Genomic DNA, 16,519 nt, shown 5'->3' with positions numbered 1-16,519 from the left:
AACTGTTGCACATGCGTGTTGCATATCAGCCTCAGTCACTCCGCCATCTTTGTCGGCTACCCATTGTTCACTCTGGAGCTAACAGCGGTGGCAAATCAGCTCATACTGCGCAATAAAATAACTTGACGGTGTCACAGGCAGCTGCCCGCGACAGTCGTGGAATAGCTCTCAGGGTTGCGACTTGTTCTCGGCCAGCAGGTTTAACAGAATGGACGATGACCAGCCCAAAACCCTGTAAGTGTACGTCCGCGTTACCGTTAGCTAAACCACTTGTATTCGTCACGTAACATGCAGTGGCTGTTCATTACCCCCGCCGTACCCCTAGCCTATGCCATTTACAGATGATATAATAGAACTCCAATACATAATACATAATACATTTCTTCCTGTTTTTTTTCAAGCCTAAACCGACTACTGGAAAACGTAAAAAGCAATTTAACGATAATACAAATGTCTCAGTCGTTATTGTTCAAGTAAGCTAACTGGGGAAATCGGCACACTGATAATCAGCCGAGTGGTGTTTGCTAGCATGCTAGCTTCAATTCCATAAAAATCGGAAACGACGCTCGGCTCTGAGAGTCAAGCGTTGAGGATTAACTGCCATTAAAAACCATGTACACTTGTCTTCCGTTTGATGTTTCGTGTATGTCGAATATGACACGTTAGCCAGGCTGTTCAGACAATGATCATTTTGTACCAAGAGATCTGGCTATTAGCAGTAAACCATCAAAGTGCCCACTTTCTTGATGGGAACTGGCGTGCCATCACATCCAGAAAATTGCTTGATCGAAAAGCAAGTATTGTGCAATGGAGGTACCACAGCTGTGTGCAAGCGGTTTATTTTTTTAACGGGTAAAAAAAGTCGCGTCAACAGTACCCCTGTTGACTTTTAACCTAACTAAGGGCTACTGCTGGTGAAAACCGGTTAACCTTTCCAGCTGATTAAGTTTAGTTTGCCATCTCAATCCAACACGGGGTAACTGAGATCACTTATCCTACCATTATTTCATAACCGGGTGATCGTAGCTGAGGTGCTGCGTAATAAGTCCAGATGAAGGGGGAATTTGGCACAACATACTAGTCAATTCATTGTGCTTTGCTGTTTGCATTTACTTGGATCGCGAAGGTGGACCTCTACTGGCTATACACCATACATTGCTGGTTCAAGTATCTGCGTTATCTAGCATGGATGTTTTATTAAGTAAGTTTTCCTACGTGGCTTAATATTAAAGATGACCTTCTTCTTTCGGCTTTTCCCAGATGACCATCCATACTTATTCCACTGATGTATTAAAAGTAAATCGTCAGATGTATTTTATTAACCAAGTTATTATGCGGAAGGATATCTTCGCTGCCTCAGTTTGTGGATGCGATTATATGGCTGAATTCCTGACCAGGAAATGAATGTGTTGAATCATAACAGTGATATTTTTTGTGTTCTTTTGAATAATGTGTGCAGGTATGTGGGGAATCTGTCCCGAGATGTGACAGAAGCCCTCATTTTGGAGTTGTTTGGCCAGATTGGACCCTGCAAGAGCTGTAAAATGATAATAGATGTAAGTTCAGTTATCTATTTCAATCAGTAATGCTAAACTTCTCTGATACATCTTAGAAACCGGCATGCCAAGTAGGGTGTGATGTATTGTCTTTGTATTGTATTGTTGTTGTTTTCCCACATAAAAAGTCTTAAACGCATATGACATGATTTCAAAAAAATGCTCCTTTTACTTTGTAAAAACTAGCAGATGCGTTAATCTAAATGGCATTTGAGGGCAAAGCCACCACTTTTTAAAGCTGCTATTATCAAATTTGACTTTTGAGTCAGGACGAGAAGATTTTTCTGTTGCTGTCTAATTATAATAGAAAACTATGAAACTTCTTCTGCAATTATTGTTGTCCCTGATATTTTTGCAATGTTAAACTAGCCTTTAGGGAATAGGAATTGTGCAATTTATGAATATTTCATTAGTTGTAAAAACAGTAAAGAATCAATATGGTTCTCATCTTGCATTTAAGAATATTTTCTCCCTGTTTTACTGGCGCCCTGTAGTAATTTGATACTTATACAAGAAGCACAAATAAACTTAATTATGGCCGAGTCATTGAGGTGTAAGAAAGGGATGCTGTGTTTATCACCAACAGCCAAGGACAACAAACCAGCTGTTTATTTATGTCATTTAAGTAAAATGAAGCATATCAGATCTTCTGATCACAGTGTGACTGACAGGTGTCAACATGAAAATATGTACTTTCTGTCAGCTACATAGAAACAGAAGGGCCCCACTATCGACAAATCAACATATGATGTGAAGGCAGTCACTGACAGATTATGAAGATCACCTCTTCTGTGCTCAGCCTGTCTCTGAAGCACTCTTAATGCAATGCTCAACTCCTAGGTTTAAAGGTCACAAACCACAAGATTTTGTCAAGATATACTTTTGTCAACAGTTATGGTTAGATAATTTGTTGGTCTTCTCAATCTTCAAAGTATTTAGCTGATTATTTTGGGATAATGTCTTGATTTGGGGAGAATTCTAGACTGCTTGCAAGATTTAGATCCTTTCTTCCATATATTTGCCTGTTTATTTTCTCTTATGGCTGTGAAATTGTGATGATTCCCCCATCCTAGTTACTCCCATATAAACATTGTTCAGTCATTGGTCACTGAAGGTTGCTGAACCGCTCCAGTTACCAGGTCTCAATATTTATAGAGTGGTCTTGAGTGTTGCTTAGCATCTGACAGAGCTTGCTTTGATATAAGTTTAACTTTCTATAGACATTATTGTTAAACTCAAGAAAATAAATATTTCTAAAGGCAGATCAACATTTTCTTAAAATATTTGAACAAGAAAAAAGTTTTTCCTATTAGCAAAGTTTTCTGTTTATACAGCCTTTCCCATTGGAAAAAATCTGGCTTTGTGAGGACAGCAGTAAATCACAGAATAGCATCATGATTCTTTTTATCATGATTTTTGATCTAATATTGCAGTCCAAGTCTTGTCCATAGTATAACCCTCTAAATGTGGGTGCCAGATTACTGGAAAAGAGACAGAAACTGATTTCTAAGATAATTCAGTCATTCTTTGCTGGGTGCAATCATACCCAAATATGCTCTTATTGCTCATTACCTTCTACATACAGACAAAACCCTCAGTGTTTGTCACTGATATTTAGATCTGTTATCTAAAGAGTTTGAGCGGCAAATGAATCTTTGCTTCAGCGGGAAAAAAAATCAGAAGCCTCCCTGGAAAATGTCTGAGAAAGTGATTTCTAAATTACAGTTCCTGTCCTCTGAAAACCTGGTCTTGTTGTCGTTAAAGTCAGTTTTTGTTCCCCTTGTGTTCCAGCTTTATTAACTAATTTTTTTTGCACAGTTAACAATCTTAAAATGGTGCCCATGCAGATCACATATTAGCATTTTCCCCCTTAAATTACCCCCCCCCCCCTTCAAATTTTATTTATTTATTAATATACTGCCATTCAAGTATAGTACTTGATGTGCTGGTCTGCTTTACTTTCTGTGATATTAATTTTCATTTGCAGTCACGTTACAGTGGCAACACTACTTTTGAATGAAAATCTAACTGATGGCCTCATATTATCCAGAAGAGTGGTGGCCCACACTTGTATAATGTCAAGTTACTTAATCCTTCTTTCTTGTCCACTCCAGACAGCAGGTCATGATCCATACTGCTTTGTGGAATTCTATGAGCATAGACATGCCACTGCCACAATCGCAGCCATGAATGGTCGGAAAATACTGGGTAAGGTAAGCTATCATGTCTCCTGGGTAAGTCACCTAGGACCAGGCTGGGTGGGCAGAATTGAACTGAACCTTGTCACACCTAATCTTACCACCTTGTTTCATCTCACCCCCTACCTAATTTGATTTATTCCCCCATGCAAATTATACCTTCATTCACAACCTGTAAGGACTAGGGTGGCAACACCAGACACTTTCGACTTGTAATAGTACTAGTAATACTCCTGGCTTTAAATCTGATTCCTTAAAACCAAACAGTCCAACTAATTGATTATATTCACTTGTGTCTCACATTTTTCCTGCTGTGGTATTAACATATGCCAGTAAGTAGACCATCATGTCATTGCCACTCAGTGGGAACACAAATGCAGTCACAGGAACAAGGGTAATCCAATATCTAGATTGTCGTGTAAAATTATTCCCCTGATATTCCTGTGGTGAGTAAGTAGGATGAAAGTTGAATAGGGAAATAAAGCACTTGATTTTCCATCACACGGAGAGGGATAAAAAATTCAGAATCAATTTTCATAAACCTGCAGATGAAGGAACACATTTTTGGTTCATTTTAAAAAGTGCTTCAGTTTATACCAACAGTGAACACAATTTGGAAAATTGGCAATTAACTTTTTAAACATTTTTTTTAACAAATATTACCATTGACATGCATAGTTTTATTTGTGATTACTTTGTGTATTTTTTTTACTTGAATATTACAAAAATCCTAGGTATCGATTTGTTTGTTCGAAATAATTCGTTTTCTTTCATACTTTACTAATCGGTCCTCAGACAATGTAAAAGAAAAAGGTATGCCATTATGTATTTGTTTTGGCCACAAAATGTGAGATATTTCAAATGATCAAACTGTATTATAGAGCATAAAGGAAACCTGGAAATAGCCAACAAAAAAATAACATTGTTGTCATTATTATAACTTTGATTTATCAGTTGTCTTTGGAATTAAAATATTTGACCTGTCACAGGACCGAATAGTTTTGAAAGGTTTCATGGAATTGACTTTGCATCTGTCAGCTGTGGCTGACAAGTGGGCACTGCTTCAGCTGATCTTGAACATTTTGAATGTTTATGCAAGATTTTGTTTTTTTTTTTATGCAGGGATGGGCAATATATTAGTATATCTAAGGTTATCATGTATTATAGCATAAACACCATTTTGGACCATTTTTAGCCCATAGCTCACATTTTTTTTCTACAAATTAGCTTGAGAATGTATATGGCTAATGGTCAAGTGTTTGAATTGGATTTTAGATTTAATTAATGATTAAATGTATGTAATTATTTTGTAATTGAAACTCTGAAGTTTGATTTTGTGTTGTTGGTTGACATAACTTTCCCCACCTACGCAGATATAGTGAAATCTTTGTCTACGATGTGGCCTCTGAATATTAATTCACCCCCCACCCCACCCCCACCTCCATTTGTCCTAGCCCTAATTGTAAACACAGTAATCAGGCCAAACTATGAATTCCAGTTGTGCGTTTACACAGTCTCTCCGGTTTTTCCCCACCTCAAACCCCATGCTGTCTGTTTCTTATAGCAGATTTCCCAAGAGTGAATTTCCATCTGTGTATGACGTAATTTAACATGGCCCCACTGTGTAATCATGCTACATGTAACCCTCTTTGATCTACTTGAATTGATGCTCTTCTGTCCCCCTACATCTCTACTGCTATGTGTTCTTTTGCAAACTTATTTCCACATAGACTCCACATAAGAGCAACTTCCAGAAAAATACATTCAGTTGAAAATATTTTATCCTCAACAGGTATTGAAGGACCATTTGAGGAGTATAACAAGTTCGTAAAAATCACTTGTTTGTAAGTCCCTTGTTATTTGGACCTTACTTCCTACAGTTTTGCTCCAAATTTTTAACTTGACTGAGACTAAAATGTTCCTGATAGTGAAGGTGAAATCTTGATTCTTGATGTCCCTTTGTTGTCCATTGTATTTTTTGTGTATTACCTTTATAAAGAGGTATGTAAAATTAGATGAATCAGTATTGAAGTGGTGATTTAACAACCCAGATATGGCATACAGAAACCACCTATCTTAAAAATCAATTCTTGTTCCAATCTGATTAAAACTGGTGTGTGACAAGACCTCTGATCAAAGAAACAGCACCTTCCTGCTGCTTGCAAATATGCCTCTGTTCTCAACACATTTCTTTCCCACTCTCTTCCTTGCTCTCTACTTCTGTCTCTTGCAGGAGGTCAAGGTCAACTGGGCCACAACACCAACCAGCCAAAAGAAAGATACAAGCAGTAAGTCACCGTACAAACAGTTCTTTTCTGACTGGTTGTCAGACATATTACTTTGGTCCAGAGCCTGATTGACATATCTGTTTTTTATAGGTATTTCAGCATCTGCATGTGTGTCAACTGGCATGAAACCTTGATAATATTATAAACTTAAAGCAGGCACTTTGCTGAACAATATCTGTTCATGCCTTTGGATCAGTAGGCATTATCATTTTTTTTTTTGTTCTACTGACCAACCGGTTATATGCAAGCCAGAGACCGGCTTTCAGGGTTTGGCAGATAAACGCAACAAAATATAATGATACAACTGGAACAAAAACAAATAAAGTTCATCAGCAATACAACTATGTATGCATTCTCATACTGACCTTTTGTTTGTGTTAAGATACACAATTCTGATTTTTGTTTTCTAACTAATTTGTTAATGCCAATCTGATATTTCTATAATCCAGAGTTGATATTTGCTGCAACTGGATGTAAAAGACTACTCCACAGTTTCATGTGGTTAATTGCAGCTCATATATCAGCTTTTAATGCGAATTTTTAAATTTCCAAATACCATGAAATTGTCGTCTGTCCAAATGTATTACTTTATAATTGTATGTTGGTTTTTTTTTAGGTCACTTCCATGTGTTTGTCGGAGACTTAAGCCCTGAAATTACCACAGACGACATAAAGGCAGCCTTTGCTCCATTTGGGAAAATATCGTAAGTTTTTTTTTTTGTCTTATTTTTCCAGGATTACAATGAATCCTTTAAAGGGACAAAAAATGTGTCTGTATTAACCTTCTCCAGGCAGATGTTGCAGATTTGCGACAGCCAAATATCAGATTTTTCCTGCAACTACAACTTAATTTGAGCCTGAGAGGGTTAAGGCTGGGTGGCAGTTATACTGTAACAAAATAGGTACTGCTTCTTTCTTTATGAAATTGCTCCGCAACCTTTCCTTTATTTTACCATTATTACAATTTGACATCAAAGGGCTGGCTATCTCAGTTTATAACTGCCCCTCTAAGTTGTCTGAATTATTTATTGACTGCCAACTCTGTAGTGTTTTTTTTCTAAATGAATTAAATCAAGACTGTAGTTTAATAATAAATTACATTAGAGTGAATTAGAAAAAAATCCATATGCAGTTGTGTGCAGAGCTTAGCCTGTAACAGAACATCCCAGCACAATAACAATGTTCTTGGATTTTTTTCAATCATTAGTGTTATTCAGGTGTTTTACTGTGCATTCTGATGCATGTCCTCCTTTGAAGCAGCCTTCCACACATTATTTTTCTATCATAAAAGGAGTATAAACTCATCTTGATTACCATGCCATAATGTTATTCATTTATATTTGGAAGTTCAGAATTATTAACTAGTGCGTTGAATATCACAAATCTCTTTTAAAGATTTATTTTCCCACAACTTTGTTGAACAACCTGAACTAAAAGCAGCTGATCACTGGACTTGGACATTATTTTTAGCAATATCTGCAGTACCTCTTCCACATATTTGCCCGAGTCGGCCAGATAAACTGAATACCACCTGAAGGAAGGGTTTCAGATAATAGAAATGCCAACCGCACCCAACCATAATCGGTATGTCCTCCTGTCTTTTCTGTAAGCCTGCTGCCTGTTGATTCCAAATGAAAGGTTCAGAACGTCCAAGACGTCAGAAATATCTACTTTCATTGCAAAGTCTACGTCATTTCCTGAGACAAATGTTCGAATTTGCTATTTTCAGCTACAGATTATTGTTTAGTTGTGGATCTGGTGCTGCAGTGGCAATGTTTAACTTAATAAGAGGGACAGTAACACTGTGGAACATCAGTTTTATTGACAATCGTTTTGTTACTAGACATTGTAGGGGCCAAATTACTTTCTCAGACCAATTCATGTTGGTTTGTGATTTTCATCTGTCCTGTCACAAGATGGGAATCATGAAGCCCTTATTATAATTATTGGTCTGTAAATAATAACACAATGTATTCCTTTCCTGTTTTCATATTTTCAGTGATTGTCGAGTGGTGAAAGACATGGCCACAGGTAAATCCAAAGGCTATGGCTTTGTCTCCTTCTTCAACAAATGGGTAAGGAAGTATACCAGCAGTACTCTTATCACCAAGACAAAATGAGCATGTTGTTATTGTTTAAAGGGGTCTAGAGTATCCAGTTGTTTGCTGATAAAGCAATTTCAATGTTTGATGTGTATTCTCAGGATGCAGAGAATGCCATACAGCAGATGGGAGGACAGTGGCTGGGAGGGAGACAGATCCGAACCAACTGGGCCACAAGGAAGCCTGCTCCAAAGACCCAGAATGAATGTAAGTTTCATGTTATTCAGTTGTAGTCTGGGTACTTTACCTCACCTATTGCACAATGTGGCCAATAGGTACCATGCAATTGTTTACTAACTGAAAGTAAATTGCAAATTTAAAAAAAATGACAATACAAGACACTCTTTGGGGATCTGTGGGAAAAAGGCTTTTTGTTTCATATAGCTGTTCATTAAAAAACTAAATGGTAAGTTCTTCTTTTAGACTTGAGTGGCTGATTGTGGGGAAATGTAACTTCTCATTTTTAGAAGTTTTTCATTCGTGCATTTTTCATGACAGGACAGTTTGATTGGGCAAGATATCAAAATACACTGAAACTGCATTAATTTCACCTATCTGTTCAAGTTTACTTAAGCCGTTCAACCTCTTTCAACTATAAATGATTGGAATATCACAATTTCCTGTTTTAGGTATTATGACTTTTTTTTTTGCAAAATGTATGCTTCTGTGAGTGATTGGTCTCCCTTTCATAAACTGTGAAAATCAATGTTGTGTTGTTTGCAATGTGTCTTTTTTGTTGGTGACTGACATTAAGTTAAGTCAACAAAATGGGGTGTGTGTGCAGCTATGTAGCTCTTTTGAGTAGATTTCTTTAGTTTTCAGCTGAAGGTTTTTCTACAAAAAACTTGACACCATTTGAAGTTGACCACACTTTGCATGTGGATGGTGTAGACGTCAGGACAATGTGAAGAACAGTGCCACCTCATGGGCCGCTGGTATAAAAGTACAATTCAGATTCACCCTCTCTGCATTTATACTTGTGAATTAGTCACATAGTTATAAAACACATCCCCCCATTTAGATTTAAAATGGTTCAAAGTGCAGCTTATGTACTGTTTCTCAATTGAATGATAGACAGCAATTTCACAATTCCTTGTTATTTTGAGCCATCTTCACTAATGCATTTAAAAATCCCAAGTCATTCAGAAAATAAGCAACCCACCCATTCAAAAGCAAGTTGCTAGGATATTAGATTTTTTTTTTTAAATGATCAGGTATGGTTAAAACTGGATTTTTATGTTTCACATTTTATATATTTGTTTTTATCCCTTCTGAACGAAGCCTCAGGAATGGAAAATAAACAAAAAGCTTAATAAAAACACGTTAACGTTGATTTTAAGTAACACAACCAATGGTTAGAGGGGAAAATCAAATTAAGTAAAAGCCGTTTGATTTTCTCTCAGCATCCAACACCAAGCAGCTGTCTTTTGATGAGGTGCTGAACCAGTCCAGCCCCAGTAACTGCACTGTCTACTGTGGAGGAGTCACGGCCGGCCTCACAGGTTTGTCTACCACATTTTCTTGTAGCTTCTGGAGTAGCACATATGTGGTGCTTAACACATTTGTTCTTCTTGACAGAGCAAATCATGAGACAGACCTTCTCACCTTTTGGCCAAATAATGGAAATCCGTGTTTTCCCAGACAAAGGCTACTCATTTGTGAGGTAATCTGAAATTACGATCAGATTGGACTTGTATTTGATGCTACGAGGTTTTTATGTGATGCTCAGTCACAGTTTTAATCATAGTTGACCTCCGGTTCATTTGACACAGAGTTCATTTGAAGAGGTCTTAAAAACAAATTTGAGTCCACTGACCTCTGTGGGATAGAACGTAACAGAGTGGGATATTACAATAATGCTAAATTCTAAAAGTGATTCAGGAAAAAGACGAAAAGGAGAAACATTTATAGCTGCATGAAACTTCCAATCTGTGATGGAAGCACAAAACGTTAGGGAAAGTGATTCTAATTAGAAAGTCTGCTGACAAACTACCGGTACTTTTTTTTCTTAAATCCTCCTGGTGGAATCTGACATTGTGCAGAAGCTGACAACTACCACTCACACAGATACAGAGAAACCAAGGTGACAGGAGCCTTTTCTAAGATTTAAAGCTGATTTCTTAAAACTAACTAACTAACTCCCTATTATTATTTGTTTACTTACTATTTTCCTCTTAATTTTCCATGTCAAATTAGAAAGGGGAAAAAAAGTCATCCTTAGGGGCTGAACACATCTCAGCTTAACTCACGATAAATAGTCCATCCAGTAGCCACCCGAGAGCGCAGTCTGCAGCACTGCCTTGAGGGACCAGTGTAACTGCTCTCACAAAATGTTAGCTTGAGGGGGATGTGCTGTGTTACACTGTACCTTTGCCCTCAATGACCCCGTCAGTGCCGACCAGATTGCCGACACGAACCGTGGACCTCTGTCCAAAGTGATGTCTGATGGGGTGCTGAAACGGGCGACCCAGGAAGAAAGATATGTCCGTGACATGTCCAAGGTTGTCGTGGAGGACAACGAACAGCCTCCGGCCACCTGGTGGTTCGATGGGTGCCCTCACGTGCTTGTGAACACTGGCACACCACACAGGCAGCCGCCCACTTCTTGACATCCTTACAGATGCCAGGCCAGATGAACTTTGAACACACCAACTTAACCGATCCCTGAACTCGCAGGTGTGAGAGGGAGTGAACCAATTCAAAAACACAACAACGCCTGGCCTCTGGGCGGGGGACGGCCAGTGAAGGTATCACTGGCCAGAATCACAGAATCACAGAGGAGGGCAGGGCTACCTTCCGACACAACCACATCCTCCAGTTTGAGGCCAGTTTTCATTAACTGCAGGGCAAGGACATCTGGGTCGCTGGGCTGGTCACCCCAGTGTGCATGGCGCACACAAGTACCTGCAACAGGCAATCAGCAACAGGGTTGGACTTCAGTGTGTCTTGAACTCCAAAATGGCTGCAAGGTGGTGTTGCTGGCGAGTGGACCACGGCTCAGTCACTTTGGACATGGCGAAAGTCAGTGGCTTGTGATCCGCATTGGCTGTTAGGGCGCGGCCTTCCAGCAGGAACTGGAAATCATGCGTCACCAGATGCAGGGCGAACAACTCCCTGTCAAAAACAATGTACTTCTGCTCGCTATCCCTTTGTTCGACCGCAGCCCCAACGGCAATGTCAGATGCAACCTGGGACGGGCTTTATTAGTCAGGGTGCGTTTAGCCCAGTCAAAAACCTGGAACCCGTAAGGAGTCCTGTGTCGCTTGCGCTCTTGAGCCTTCAAAGCCCTGTAAAGTGGCTGGAGGAGGTGGGCAACATTAGGGAGAAAACTTTTGTAAAAGTTACCATGCCCAAGAACTCCTGCAATACCTTGACTGAGGTTAGGTGAGGAAAGTTCACTACTACCTGCATATTTGAAGGCAATGGGACTGTGCCTTGGGGTGAAATGCAATGACCTAAGAAGTCAATCACAGGCATAACTGGGTTGACGATGAGGTCGTGTTCATCCAAACAACGGAAAACCTGTGTCAGGTGATCTAGGTGCTCATCAGCTGACAGGCTGGCCACCCGTAAGTCATTAAGCTAGACAAACACGAAAGCAAGGTCACGCAGCACTGATTCCATGAGCCTCTGGAAGGTTTGAGCAGTTCCCTTCAAGCTGATTGGCATGTGCAGGAACTCAAAAAGCCCAAATGGGGTGATCGCCGTGGTCTTGGGCACGTCCTCCATGTGCACGGGCACCTGGTGATTACCGCACACCATGTCCACCTTGGAAAAAATGTTGACACCTGACAGCTATACGGAGAAATCCTGAATGTGAGGGATGAGGTGGCGGTTGTTCGCTGTGACGTTCAAACGGTGGAAGTCGTCATTGCGGCAACTTTCGCCACAATCCAATCGGCCTTGGGCACTATATGGAGCGGACTGGCCCATGGAATGAAGTGTGGTTGCACACTAAGTCTGAGTCAGTCATCTCCAGAACAGGGTCACCAATGTGGTGTGAAAAGGAAGGATTGTGGAGATGTAGGAGAGTTCTAACTTTATTCTTGAAACACCAACCCAGAACTGACCGTCACCTTCTGTGAACCATAATGCCCCTGACCTAAACCACGCCCCCAGCCTGTAGTCGTGTGGGGGGAGAGCCCACGCCCCTTTGTGTCCGCAACAACTCTAGCATTTTGTCATTGATTGTAAAATGTTGTCACAATTTACAATGTGAAGGAAAATCCTCAGTGAGACCAGTTGGACTCTTTGAAACTTGCCAAGCTCTACTTTAAATAAAATTAAAAAGAAATGCTTTTCCACAACGTGTTGACAATGGCTGCTCCCTCCTCAGATTCAACTCCCATGAGGCAGCAGCCCATGCCATTGTTTCTGTCAATGGCACCTCTGTAGAGGGCTACGTTGTCAAGTGTTACTGGGGCAAAGAAACGACCGACATGGTTAGCCCCATACAGCAGGTACAGATGCCACAGGTATGTACAGTGACTGTCTGGAGCTCAAACCCTCACCGCTGCTAGCAATCAGTCTGTTTGTTAATTCGCCGGTGGAATTGTAACTCGACTCAGGTGGTTTGTGAAATGTGATCATCTGCCTCCTAAAATAATAACCTGTACGTCAGCAGAACACGGTGAGCTTTGCAGCACAACCCTACAGTCAGTGGGGTCAGTGGTACAGCAACACACAGCAGATTGGCCAGTATGTGCCCAATGGATGGCAGATGCCCAGCTATGGAGTCTATGGACAGACCTGGGATCAGCAGGGCTACAAGTGAGTAGTAGAGAGTGCGTGAAAGTGCTTGTCTTTTTGTGTTATGGGGAAATGCCACACTCATGGTTAATTTAACATTCCGTATTGACATCTAAAGTAATTTTGTTAGTTTGTTGTTTGCCTTTTTGTTTAACAATCAATTGAGAAAGTAGCACAATTGTCAATCCTAATTGTGATCTGTAGCCACAGTCCAAATCAAATGCACTTAGAAAGTTCTGTACTCAATGAAACAATATTAATTACAACAGTTACAATATTGACCTGATCAGAGCTACTTAGAAAGAGCTTTTGTGAGCTAGGATATTAAAAAATACATCTAAAAGAATCCGTATCAAAAGAACCCCCAAACGAGCGAAAAAAAATCATCAAATCCTCCACTTACGGTTCAGAAAACATCAAAATAACACCAACAGGCATAGTGATACATTTAAACCATACAATGAATAAAGTGTTTACAGAATAACTATACATGGAGAATGGATAGCATAAGGACAAACAATTGAATATTGGAATAGAAAATGTATTTAAAATTTCGATTAAAGAAGCCCTATTTGTTCATCAGTAAATGCCAGTCTTATTCCTTGGTCTTCATACATGCCACTGTGTTGTGTCTGTGTTTCAGTCATCTACATGCCGGTGCGGGATGGACAGGGGTTGGCGCCGTCAGCAACGGCGGTATGGTGGAACCAGGGCAGGGAGTCAATGGGACAGTGCTTACCAACCAGGCTGGCATGGGCACAGCCGGCTATCACACCCACTGATCACTGGCTGCACAGTGGCCCTCTGAGCCTCTGAGGCCACCAGGATAACGCTCTGCTGGGGAAGGAGACCACCATTATATGTGCTCTCTCTGTCAACACACACAATTATTCTCCTGTCCGGGAGGCTGGTTTGCCATTTTATCAACCTTACCAGCCTGTAAAGTCACCCACTGCCCAAATCTGGAAGATTGAAGAAAAAAACAAAACAAAATCCTCAAACACTGTTTAAACAGCTACCGCTAACAATGCACCTTGCATTCCTGGGCCCATTTTTATTATTTGGTGCATTTTTGTAATGCCTGCAGATAACTGGCCAAATGTAATGATAAAACAAGATATTTCTAGCACATCTCCAGTTTAGATTTAGAAGGAAGAAGTGGTTAATATAATTAAATGTGATCCAGGTTTTGTTTTTTTTTTCTTTCCCAGACCCTCAGAGCCAAAGAGCAGGGGCATAATTTTATACTTAAATCCAACAATCGTACAAGAAAGAAGAGGCTGCAAACTTTGCAACACAAAAACTCCATAGTCCAGTCATGCAGAGTCATGGGCGTGATTTTTAGTTTCCCCCACGATTTCTCTATCCACCATTTTTTTACGAAAGCAAAACACAAGCTCAAGAACGTTCTCAGGGTGTTGTCAAGTCATTCTGTGAAATGTAGAAAATCACTGAGTAGACAGGCTGAAGGAAATTGGATCCAACAAATAAATAAATGACATCGCTCCTTCACTAATTTCATGGAAACGGACTACACAGACTGAAGACCCGGTCTGTGAAATGTGTGCTCTTTAGTGTGTGTGTGCATGAACTGATGCTTTTACACACAAGACAAGTCCATCTTCCCCTTAAAACAGAAAGGACTACGCCAATTTTAATTTTTTTGCTACAGATAAAATAGACAAAGTGTCATTTTTGTTCTCATTTTCTTGTGAGCAACTTTAAAAATGCTGACATTGTATAAAGAGCTTTTTGCCTTTTTTGTGGTTAATTTTGGGACTGTCTTATAAAGAAATGTTGCAGTGACACCATAGAATCATGTGACATGTGAGACATTGTTTGTTTATAAAGCATTACATGGCTGTCAACTGTCAACTTTTATTTTTTAAAATTAGATTTTCAATATCTCAAATTGCAGGGATTACTGCCACTCTTATCCTAATTATAGGCAGACAAATATTGCACAAGTACTTTTCACAAAAATTGAAATACTGGGATTTTTCGTTTACGTTTTTGCATTCCACTTTCTTTTGTAATATCATTTGGAAGACTGTTAATTGTAAATAACGGAACAGTCTTTTCACTTGTATCTGTATAAAGACGACATGTTGCCCGGGACACATGTCAAGACGCAGCTGTTTGGCCGTAGCATCGCTGTCCAGTGCTGGTCCTTGTACAGTATCATCGCTTTCTTCTTCCAGAGGCCGAGGCGGCGAGCAGCATTGCCATTGGTGCAAAAACAAAAAATCTCAATTGACAAAACAATTCATGATTTAAGTTATTCTCTTTCAAACCTAAACAACTATTGTTTTTAATTACAAAGAAAATACCCTATTGCACTGTGGCCACCATCATTTTTTTTTTTTTCCAGTAGTGGAGAGGTCCGTTATGTTGCCTTATCAGTGAGTTTGTTTTATTTAACCAAAAATATCAAAGAGTAGGCGGTGCCTCAGAATGTTTTCACTCCATGTTCTGGCCAGAAGAGTTCTGTTGATGCTTCGCCAACATGGTTTATGTTTTGTTTTTGTTTTTTGTTTTTTTTCTTTAAATTTTGTTTTTTTTTTTCCCCTCCTTGGATTTGTCCCATTAAATTGCTGATGCTTCAAACAGCTCACATTTATACTCTTTGACTCGAACCAGGCGAAGTACTTGCTGTCAAGCATTGGACCTGTATAAGCTATTTTGGATGCAAAAACCTAAACTGCCCTGAACCAGATAACCTCTCAGTTTTTCAATATTTAGAAATGGCTTCCCGATTTCCTTGAATGAATCTGTTTTTCTGCCACCGTAGGTTTGTACCTTTTAGCAGCCATTTGATTTGATTGACTGTCAATGGCTCGCCAGTTGAATTTTTCTTTTTTGCAAACTAAAAGGAAAACATTCTAGAAGCTAAAGATATCACATTTTTTAATCACTCAATACTAATATGTGGCCCATGTCTTTTGTTTGCTATTGATAATTGGCTATAACATTTTAAAGGTTGACTTGAAATCTGCATTATTTAAGATCCCGGCATTCAACAAATGGCAAGAGCTTTGCAACGGGACACAATTTAAATGAAAACAAACTTCAGAGCTTGCAGGTTGTATTTATTTGTTTTTTGTCCTGTCAGTTTCTTACCATGTGGAGGGTACATTTTAAAATCACCCCCCCCCCCAAAAAAAAAATATTTTCATTGATGACATTTTAAATTTATCATATTTCTGAACTACTTTAGGGCAACATTAGACCATTAAATTCACCTTGTTCTCAAGAAAAACTAAATATTAGCTTTTTTTTTTTCATTATTGAGTGCATATCAAATTTTTCTCATTCTAAGACTTCAAACTCAATATCTTATGTCTTCTTAGTACCTCCAAACTTTAGGGTGAACAGGTTTGGATGGTGACTTACTGGGATGTATTGTATTCTAGGAGTCACTAATACATGTTTTTTACACCAACTCAGTAAAAAAAAAAACAAAAAACAGTTTGTATAAAGAAAGTGATATCCCAGAGATGTTTATGCCAAACACAATATCATCCTTACCAAAAGCACGGAAATTCTCCAAGTCTTTATACCCAAGCAGCTGTACAGAACCCATCCATCCATCATCTGCCACCTATCCTGCATTCAGGTTCGCGGGG

The 16,519-nt window shown here is 39.4% G+C and overlaps 1 protein-coding gene across 2 annotated transcripts; it reads left to right on the top strand.

The window, feature by feature from the left end:
* Positions 1-23: 23 nt before the first annotated feature.
* Positions 24-15,502, top strand: LOC147231162 (cytotoxic granule associated RNA binding protein TIA1-like). 2 transcript variants are annotated; one of them, XM_086152382.1, is made up of 12 exons: positions 24-234; positions 1,460-1,556; positions 3,671-3,769; positions 5,988-6,042; positions 6,659-6,746; positions 8,042-8,117; positions 8,246-8,351; positions 9,548-9,646; positions 9,723-9,807; positions 12,481-12,619; positions 12,769-12,914; positions 13,537-15,502. In XM_086152382.1, exons 1-12 carry the CDS (start codon positions 209-211, stop codon positions 13,673-13,675), a joined length of 1,155 nt encoding a protein of 384 aa, XP_086008508.1. In that variant the 5' UTR covers positions 24-208; the 3' UTR covers positions 13,676-15,502. The 2 variants fall into 2 exon arrangements, with proteins under 2 accessions (XP_086008508.1, XP_086008507.1); XM_086152381.1 differs by having other exon boundaries at positions 26-234; positions 12,766-12,914.
* The last annotated feature ends 1,017 nt before the right edge of the window (positions 15,503-16,519 follow it).

Source organism: Fistularia commersonii, chromosome 9 (genome assembly GCF_037954325.1).
Source record: "Fistularia commersonii isolate RoL2024-O1a breed Wild chromosome 9, RoL_Fcom_v1.0, whole genome shotgun sequence".
Classification (NCBI taxonomy): domain Eukaryota; kingdom Metazoa; phylum Chordata; class Actinopteri; order Syngnathiformes; family Fistulariidae; genus Fistularia; species Fistularia commersonii.
This window is presented reverse-complemented; position numbering and strand designations above follow the sequence as displayed.

Coding starts and splice junctions, on each gene's coding strand:
- LOC147231162 (XM_086152381.1), top strand. CDS start 209: ATGGACGATGACCAGCCCAAAACCCT. Junction 6,043..6,658: donor CCAAAAGAAAGATACAAGCA/GTAAGTCACCGT, acceptor GTTTTTTTTTAG/GTCACTTCCATGTGTTTGTC. Junction 12,915..13,536: donor TGGGATCAGCAGGGCTACAA/GTGAGTAGTAGA, acceptor TCTGTGTTTCAG/TCATCTACATGCCGGTGCGG.